Source organism: Chiroxiphia lanceolata, chromosome 4 (genome assembly GCF_009829145.1).
Source record: "Chiroxiphia lanceolata isolate bChiLan1 chromosome 4, bChiLan1.pri, whole genome shotgun sequence".
Classification (NCBI taxonomy): Eukaryota; Metazoa; Chordata; class Aves; order Passeriformes; family Pipridae; genus Chiroxiphia; species Chiroxiphia lanceolata.
Window position 1 is genome coordinate 58,620,465 of NC_045640.1, and position 9,593 is coordinate 58,630,057.

The 9,593-nt window shown below is 43.4% G+C and overlaps 1 protein-coding gene across 1 annotated transcript; it reads left to right on the forward strand.

The window, feature by feature from the left end:
- The first annotated feature begins 4,952 nt into the window (after positions 1 to 4,952).
- On the forward strand, positions 4,953 to 9,481 carry SPP1 (secreted phosphoprotein 1). The gene is made up of 7 exons (XM_032684829.1): positions 4,953 to 5,175; positions 6,444 to 6,510; positions 6,611 to 6,661; positions 7,532 to 7,636; positions 7,787 to 7,831; positions 8,099 to 8,353; positions 8,816 to 9,481. Exons 2-7 carry the CDS (start codon positions 6,457 to 6,459, stop codon positions 9,218 to 9,220), a joined length of 915 nt encoding a protein of 304 aa, XP_032540720.1. The 5' UTR covers positions 4,953 to 5,175; positions 6,444 to 6,456; the 3' UTR covers positions 9,221 to 9,481.
- The last annotated feature ends 112 nt before the right edge of the window (positions 9,482 to 9,593 follow it).

Consider the following 9,593-nt stretch of genomic DNA (forward strand, 5'->3'; position numbering starts at 1 on the left):
AATCTGTTCTGTTTCTTGCAGTGAAGGGGTGACTCTGTGCTTTACCAGAAGAGCTTAGTGAAGATACGAGCAGAGGGGTGTGCAAAATCATTCCTGTGGTGCCCTGCCAAAAGTCCCTGCACTAGGGAGAACAGGCATCTTGTGATTTTCCACCAGTTTCACAATGCAGAGCAAGAAGATGCTGTTCTTTCCATACCCATTCTGCATATTCAGATGTTTCCATTAGTGTCCTTTGTCAGCGTGAGGAGAAAATTTTGCAGTAGGATAGGAAACAGAAAACTGAGTAGAGGGAAGAGGGAAACAATTTGTCACAGTTTTTGCAAAGCTTGTCTAAAAAGCAATCTTTTGTAAAGCTGTTTCCTACCATCAAATTACGGTCAGCACTAACACTGGGAGCCTTGAGCTGGTAAACTTTCCTACAAGCATATAGAGGATTTAGGCACATACACCTTGCATGCTTTCCTTCATCCTGGAGCGTTATCTCTGCAGCAGTGTTCAGCTTCAGAGACAACAGATTGAGCTCAGCTCCCATTGAGATGGGAAAATCTCATCCCCCTGTTCTCAAAAAATTGCTTTTCTAGGGTTATATACATTAAAAAATGGCACAGTTATGAAAACATGATGTACACCATATATTCTTTCTCTAGTTTTGTTTCTAATAGTAGTTCAGACTATTACTGTGTTTATTATTTTCCAGTTGAAACAAATGTTATTCTTTTTCTGTCAATTCAGAGCTGCAGCACAGCCACAAACCCAGCACTGAAATATCTGGTGTTTTGCTCTTCACACTGGTCACTCTGATGACCTGAAAGTAACCTAATGTTTTTGTGCTGGTTTAATTCCTGCTGCTACACTGACTTCTGTATTAAAACACATGAATTTCAACAGGAAAGAAAAAAGATCTCAGAAAATTGTGTTTTCTATTGGCTGTAACAGTCAAGGGAGGAAACTTTAGTAGGACCCATTCTAGCAAGTTACAGACAGCTGAACTGTATTTATGCTGTAGCAGGAGCAGCCACTTGCCTCTGTGAAAGCTGGGATCTGACTGGGGATGTTCAGCCTCCAGGATTTGTGGGCCACAGCTGTATGGCAGTTTCTCAAATATTACTTTTTTTTCCACTTTCCAAAGCTGTTACTAGAACAGCATTTGAAAATGTGAGCAGGTAGCAACTAGTCTCAGAAATCAGAGACAAGTGAGTGGGCTCTCTTTACGGAGAGGGAGTTAAGGACAGACCAAAAGACTGTGCTGTGTGTCAGACACCAGCACTTTCTAACATGCTGTCAGCTTATAGTGGAGTTGTTTCCCAGAAAGCCTCTGTTCTGTCCTAATAAATGACCTACTGCAGCTCTAGCTCAGTGTCATGCCTAGTTCTGCAACTCCTCCAGGAACCGCTAGAGTTGGCTCTGGGAAACTGAGGTACTATAAATCCTTTTATTGCTCTAAGTGGTGCAAAGCAAAAGATACACAGTTGTGCTGCAAACCATGTGTTACTGAGGTGTCCTGCTCACACACGTAAGGAGCAAATCGCTGTTGCAATTTCTTTATCAAACAGATCTGACACCCATATATATCCCTTCTGCACACCAAGTACTCTCCTAGGCCTGGACACAAAGACTGTGGTGGTCTGTGTAGTCTATTTAAGAGGCAGAAGGGGTTTTTTTGAGGTCTATCAACTGCTGAATGTAAGTTTTTCACCACTTTTTAAGCCTTTATTGGGACAATGTAAGGGCTTTGGGGGATATATTATATTGGCTGACACGCTGAGTTTCCAAGGAGAATTTTATGGTAGCAATGCAAGAAAGTTTTAGTTTTCATCTGTCTTTCACAGAAACCCATGTTTACTATGTCTGCTTTTCTTTGGGATATTCTAGTTGTAAAACAGTACTTGATAACATTCTTAATGCTACCGAAGAAATTAACCTCTCTCTCTCAGTCTTAGTCTTTGCCATCTAGATGCTGCTGCTCTGGTCTACCTCTAGACATGTTTTTTGATAAACAAAACTAAACAAAAGCCAGCTACGCTGAAAGACTGAGCATTACAGGTCACTGCAGGCAGGCTGGAATTTCCCACGCCAGCCAGAGATATCTCTGGGCATCGCGCTGATGTCTTGGCTCAGGATCTTAGGTAGGTGTTGGAGGTTGCAGAGGGAGGCACTGATACTGCTTCTGGACAACATGAAAGAGCAGCCTAACCACATGTTTCCAACACTGCCCAAGATGGAAGAATTTGTGGTCAAAAGCTTTGTTTGGCAGGATAGACAAGTAGAAAATGTCACCTACATGGAACAAATCACAGCCTGTCACAGTCATGCTCCACACAGACCCTGACAGCTCTTGAAAGCTGAAATCATGTGCCCTCCCACCTGTACAAATTCAAGCAAGTTGCTTCTGCTGTGCCACCAGCAGCCAAGCATTCCCTCTAGAATTAGGCATTTCAATGTGGGAAGTGAAAATGGTGAAAGTTCCCCGCTTTTTCCTTATCTCTGACAGGATATGAAGCATTACCCCCTACCAAGGTAAAGGATTTCTCAGCTAGACAAAATGATTTACAGGACGAAAAACCACACAATGACGGGCATGAAACAAGTGCTAAATTTACTACAGCTCTGTACTGGCTAACCTTGCATAAATGAAGACATTTAGTAATAACTGTCGCTTCACATCCTGCTTCTGGATTACTGCAAAACATCAATGTTGTTCCTTACTTCTTACAAAATCAACCATATAGCTTTGGCAGCATATTCAAAAACAGTCATCTCTCAGCACACTGGAAATATCATTTGTTTGCCAGAAACTGCTCCCTGGGGGTCACATAGTGTCTCTGCTGGGAGTCAAGTGTTCCAGGTACTTGCAAAACATTTGCCTTGAAAAGCCACAGTGACAACTGACTTGTACAGAAAGGTCTTTAACAAACTGCAAGAAGACTGTGTTTCTAATGGCTCCATCAGCACCACTGATAACTGCTGCTGAACTTGATGGAATAGGTTGTTTACATGTCTTGACATAATATAAAGTCTGATAGACAGTAATATGCCATTCTGCAGATTGCAAGAGCTGGTTTTGGCCAGAAAACAGCTCTAGAGGATCTTTCAGCATATGTTGTTTTTCAGTTCTGCATCTCTTGATGAATGGTTTGTAGGGAAAGTAGGTTTTTAAGGCTTAAAATTTGATCCGGGGTGTGGACAGGAGAGCAGGACCCAGCACACCCAGTTCCACATTCATCTGTGTGAGCCACCAAGCTTCACTCTGTCTCAGTTTCTTGCTCTGTCCGATGGAAGTAGTTTATTACTGATGGACTGGTGTTTGGGATCAAAGGTATTCGGCTGCCTAAGGGCCTGAATTGGGGTTCCTTGGAGACAACAACAGTGCCTTTCTAAAGCTGTACTAGTAACTAAGTAATAGTATCAGCTACTACATTATGCTCAACCCAAAACTTCCAAAGAGCACCCACTCACAGCTTGAGTCTTGTATCTGCATTCAAGAGCTTCAATAAACTAACTGGCTTCCAGGAGCACTGAGCTCCAGCTATGATGGAGGATGGTAAAGCTGGCTAAATCTGCAAAAGATCATGCTGCTGAAATCCCAGTTACTGAAGGCTTCTTTTGGTTGAAAAGTCTTTCCTGAGTTAGTATATAATAATGGTCACATAGCTCCAAAAACAAAAGCCAGGATAGTCCTCATTCACATGGATCCTTACATGCAGAACTACTAATGATATACCATATACTATCTTTTTATCCCATTCTCCTTCTAGGATATTAGAAGGTTCTATTAAGTAAACTAAGTTGAACTTCCAGCTGTTGCTGACCTCAGCTCAAAAATATAATTAGCTAGGTCTGTGTGATCATGTGATGGGCAGGTGCTGTGCTAACTTGGGTATGTTTCTCACGATGTTTCTAAACATGCCACGGTGTTAATAAGCACAGGATAACTGGTAACATGGGCTGGTACAACAAGGTGTCTGTTGTCTGCTTGACTAAGGACACAGCAAACATTAGCTGGGTATCAGAGACGAGGAGAAAGATAACTGCTTTGAAACAGTTATAAATATTCTGCCTTCTGAAAGGGCTGTTTGGGATGTTTCCCTGTGTTTGAATGACACCTCATTGCCATTTTAAGGAAACACCAAATGGAAGAGGGTCTCAGAGCCTTACAGCACATCCCAGCTGATGCAGAGTCTGCCCAAGGCTATGGCTGTCCAAGTGAGGCAATGCCAGAATACATGTCACCCATCAGCAGGGCCAATGCCCTGCTCCATAGCAGACATGGAATTTCATACCATGATGAAATCAATCCCTTGATTTCCAATGCTAATCATGGCACTTCTCAAACTGGAGCTATAGCTGCTTTCCCCCTCCTTTTTTTTTTTTTTTTTTTTTTTAGGTTGACCAAACCGTCTAAGAAAGGAGCAAGAAGGGACACAAAGGAACAGAAGTGAGAATTTCTCAAAATCAAATCTTTTATAATTAGACTATCACTGGCTCTTCTATATCTTTACAAACAAGTTTCTGGATGTAGAATGCCTATTGAGACAACTAATATTATTAACTTTTTTTTACCCAGGTCAGACCAAAAAACACAAAAGGCAATATTCTGCCCCATATTTGCAATTCCCATTGCACCATGTATGCCCTGGAGAGCAAATCTACAACTTTGTGAAAGCATTAACACCTTTTTGGTTAATTTTATGTTCAGATTTCTTTCTTCCTGCTCACATTACATATTCCTACTCCCTACAGAGCAGGGCACAAAAGGTTTCTGGGAAACTGGGCTCTGCCTTTTAACAAAAGGAGGACAGATGTGCCCCGAAGCCCTCCTACACGATACCAACTGCTGTGCATTCAACAGACCTGCTGGTTAATGATCTTGCCCATAAGTAATGTTTTAACCATAGAGTAGTTTTTGTTTGCTTCAAAAGCCACAAAGCCAAAGAGGAAGTGTAGGAGAATGTGGGCAGGACGGTGGCCAGGAGCCTCATGACCTCATCTTTTTCCGCCACATGGGGATTGGTGGCTGTGCTTGGGACAGGGTTTAAATTCCTGAAGGTCAGAGATGTCAGGCAGTCAGGGGACAAGGGGAGAAAGCCAGAGCTTCTGGGAGCCAACTGACTTGAGCTGCTGCTGGGATCACTAGGAGTGCTCTTGCTGCAGCTGACTCCTCCATCATCAGAGAAGGTAATTTTTTTGCTTTTTCTACCTGACATGTGCTAATCTGTCTGCAGCTTTAGTCAAGCTGCAATGTCAACATTGAGCAGGAGATCTTTGAAAATTGCTTCACTGGGCAGGGACATTTGATGTTTCTCTGTGGAAAAAGGTGGGTTTTTATAGGAGCAAGGTTGCTTTAGCAATGCAAGGTATTATACATAATGACAATTTTAAACCTGCGTGCTTATAGATGTCAGGAGGAGGTTACTGAAAACTCTGCCACTGAATCATGTGCTGGAAACTCAAAGCTGGTGCTTGAACACAAAAAGCTTTCTCCCTCATGTAACCACTGCCTGGCAGTGTCCTTGTTTTTTCTGGCAGGCTCACAGTTTGTGCTGCACTATCCTGAATGGATGGGACACTCATCCTTCTCTGTGTAACTTGAAATTGCAATACCTCTAGTAGAGTGTCCTGTCTCAGGGCCAGCCTTACTAATGCATTTTAAATATGTCCTAAGTAGCCTTTTTTTCCTGCTATGATTTACCAAAGTTTTAAATGACTCTTGTTCATCAGTGAATTGGTTTAATTTCTCAGGGATGTTCTGTATCCTGGGAACTGGCCTGTAAGCACCAAAATTTACTGTAGCTCAGCACTCTCCTAATTTCAGCAGGAATTAGTCATTTATTAAATTGTTAAAACTGCAATGTAAGCACATATTTCACGTTATGTCTTGTTGGAAACACAGGTTATTTTGTTCAGACTTCTGGAGGGGGAAATAAAGGTCTATCAATAAAAGCAGTTTATGTTCATAGAAACTGACTTTACTCAGAAACTCAAGTTAATAACCCTGAAAACTAGTTTTAAAATAACTGACAAGAGAATCCAAGCTGAGTTGGCTTTATGCTGTCTCTTCTGAAAAAAAATACGTTAAATGAATGAAGATAAACCAAAGCTGATATTTGTAACACTTTGTCTATCACAAAGCTTTTCCTTTGTCTGTGCAAGTCATTAGGTGACAGGATTCAGTTCACCTTCTCAATGTGAAAAGGTGAGTGCACTCTCACCACTGCTCAGCTCTTCTCAGAGCCTCTTAAAAATTATTGTAGCTTTTGAGTAGCTAAGTCATGACAAACCAGCTGGGTGTGCGGTGGTGATGAAGGACAAAAGAAAAAAATTAGTAAGGATCCATAGCAGGGAGCTGTTCTCAGCACAGTGAAGTACACTGGGAAAAAGGAAAAGCCTATGGCATTTTTGTAGCACTTTGCCTTGTTGACTCACTGTTCCAAAATATTTTCTAGGTAAAACATCACAATGAAGGTGGCAGTTCTGTGTTTATGCCTTATCAGCATCACTGCTGCATGGCCAGTGAGTAAATCATAAATGTGGATCACCAATCACTTGTATTATTTTCTTTGCACCTTAGTGACAAATACTGATAAATGCCTTTTTCTTTTCTCCCTTCAAGGTGAGTAAATCCAAGCAGCATGCCATTTCTGCCAGCTCCGAAGAAAAATATGTAAGCTCCTTTTGTCTTTCTATTAATTATCTTTAATAAATACTTTTTGATTATTTTTTTTTGTTTCCTCTAATACATATTTCCTGGTACTTGTTTTATGATTGTAGATGCTTGCAGGGCATGTCCTCACCTGGCTGTTAGGAGCCAGTTTCATGGACTTTTTCCTGTGTCTGGTGTCCTGGTTGAGGACTTTCATTAGTTCTATCTCTGGACCAGCACTGCAAACCTTTTGTCTTAACGAAAAATGTGTTAGTTGTCAGTTAAAAAGAGAAAGGACTATAGCATGGCACAACTACTACAGCCCACATTTGTTAGTGTGGATCAGATGACAATATTTGGTGTTGGAAGAGCGCTTTAATCCAATTCCCATGATTTTTTGGAGTGATGTAAGTGAACTGTTTAATTTTGTATACAGCTATTTGATTTATACTCCGCTGCCAGCTGCTACCCATGTAAAATCAATTCTGTGCTCTGAGAATCAGCTACTGCTCTTAGTTTAGAGCCTTCATGATGAGGGAGACAAATTACCCTTGGGAAAAGGACCGAGAATTAGCAGAAACAATGATTGTTAGATATAACTCCAAATTCCACTCAACAAAAACAAGCTGGAGAAACTGACCTGAAATTCCTCAGGCTCTGCCAATGGGAGAGGCACATCTTCTGTATTGTATTGTTTGGCTATAATGTTCATCATGGCTTGTTTCTCAGTCCTCTTCCTACTGCAGTGAATAGCTGAGGGCACATCCTGTGCAAAAGGAGTACGTATTGCAGATGCCACCTCTGCCTGAAAACAGAGGTTGTGATGCAGGTAGCTTTGCCTAATCCTTTGTGGATTAACCTCCATCTCCCCCCCTTTATTGTCTCTCAAAGGACCCCAGAGGCCATCAATTGCACAGATATCACCACGACCGTGTGAATTCTCAGTCTTGGGAGAGTCAGCAGCACCCACAGACTGACCTGGCATCACCTCAGCAGGTATGGGCAGCTAGCTGGAAGAGAAAGAGAGTATCTTTCCATGACAAGATGTACAAGTTAGGATTAAGTGCTTAAAGAATAGTCAACATGCTGATCAGCTTTACTGTACATACTTTTTCAAACTAATAGGGAGTTTTATGTTGCTTTCAGACCCTTTACTCTTCAGAAGAAAGCGTGGATGTCCCAGTGGAACCGGTAAGTGTTCTGAATGACACAATGTCAGTCAAGTGCTGCAGGGCAGCCAGTGTGTAGCAACAATCGTTTTCCTCATTCAAGTGCAGTTCTTGCAGTGGCATCTCTCCCTAAAGAGCATCTCCTCCTTAGGCAGGGTGAGGTGAATTCAAAGAAATGCCTGCACATAGCTCCCCACCGCTGCATAAGCCCTGGGCTAGCAGGACAGATACTAGTCTGCACATCTCACATCTGTGTTCATTTGCCTGATGCATAATAAACGTTTTCCAGCACTTTCCTGATGTGTCAAGCAAAAGCCACGAAGATGTGAATGACAACGACGATGATGATAATGATTCCAATGACACGGATGAATCCGATGAGGTTGTCACGGGTTTCCCCACAGACATTCCAGTAACTGTACCATTCCCCCCATTCCCTTTCACCCGGGGAGACAACGCCGGCAGAGGCGACAGCGTGGCCTACAGGATGAGGGCAAAGGCCGCGCTGGTGAAGTCTATCAAACTCCGCAAAGCTGCAAAAAAGGTAAACGGCACTGAGCAGTGGTTTTTGGTTCCATGTTTTTGGAAATGGGTAGTGAACCTGAAGAGGGACATGTCTTTTTATGGGAGTCAGCTTTGAGAAGAATCGGTGAGGGGAAAGTAGGCATGAGCGAAGGAATCTATTTTCCCTTGTCTGGATACCCCAAATCAGGGGGTGTTGATGGTGCCAAGGCAAGAGTGTAGCCTGCTGCTGCAAGATATGCACTACTACTACTGCAATCATGTACTCACGCACATGAAATCTGAGGACAGGATCAAACGTTAGTTTCTCATAATGTGAAGGGTTCATGTGACTCCATAAAAGTCAGTGTTTCCAGGCAGAGATGTATCATGCAAGCTTTGAGTGTCCCCTCAGCCTAAGCAGCTTTAGTGCAGTAGGGCAGCACTTGTTGATAGATAAATTTCCCAGGAGTAACAGTGGCTCTTGTTTTGCTCTCTAACACAGGTCATATATGATGCCACTGTGGAAGATGAGAGCGACCTGGATGCAGACAGCCAGCAAACAGGGTTCTCCCGGGAGGATTCTGCTTCCCGCCGCTCCCTGGAGAAGCATGCCATCAGTGTGGAATGGTCTGACAAGAGCCACGGGCAGGACAGCAGCGAGCTGGACAGCAATCAGCCTGACCGGAGCATGGAAAACGACAGCCGGCAGAAATTCGACAGCCATGAGGCAGAAGGCGATGACAGCAAGTCTGCTGTCAGAGGGGACAGCCTCCCGAGTGTGGAAAGCAAGGAAAGCCAGGTCCGCGTTTCAGCTGAGGTCTCTGAAGATAACAGCAACCAAAAACTCGAGAGTGCTGAGGATTCTCAAGACCGCCACAGCATAGAAAATAACGAAGTCACCCTTTAAAAAGGGAGGCAAAAGTAACGTTCCCCTTCTTTTTCAATCCCTGGCTAATGGCAGCGGGGTGTAGCTTCATTTCAGGTCACCGTTCGCTAATGTAGTTCACGTGGTGACTTCTCGGGTTCGGGGCGGTCCATGACCCGGTGGCCTCCCCGGGCCACTAGCAGAGGCTGCGGGACGCACGGGGCGAGGGTCGCGCCGCTCTCTGCGCTGCCGGGCGGTGTCTTGCTCTGTAACGGGACTTAAATAAAACCACAAAACCCTGTACCTGCGGGCTGCGTTACTGTTTGATGGATCGGGGCCGGGCGTGGGTAGCTTTAATACCTCTCCTTAAAACGATGTGAAACCGCTGCTCCCACCAAATTTAAGGAGTAAAACC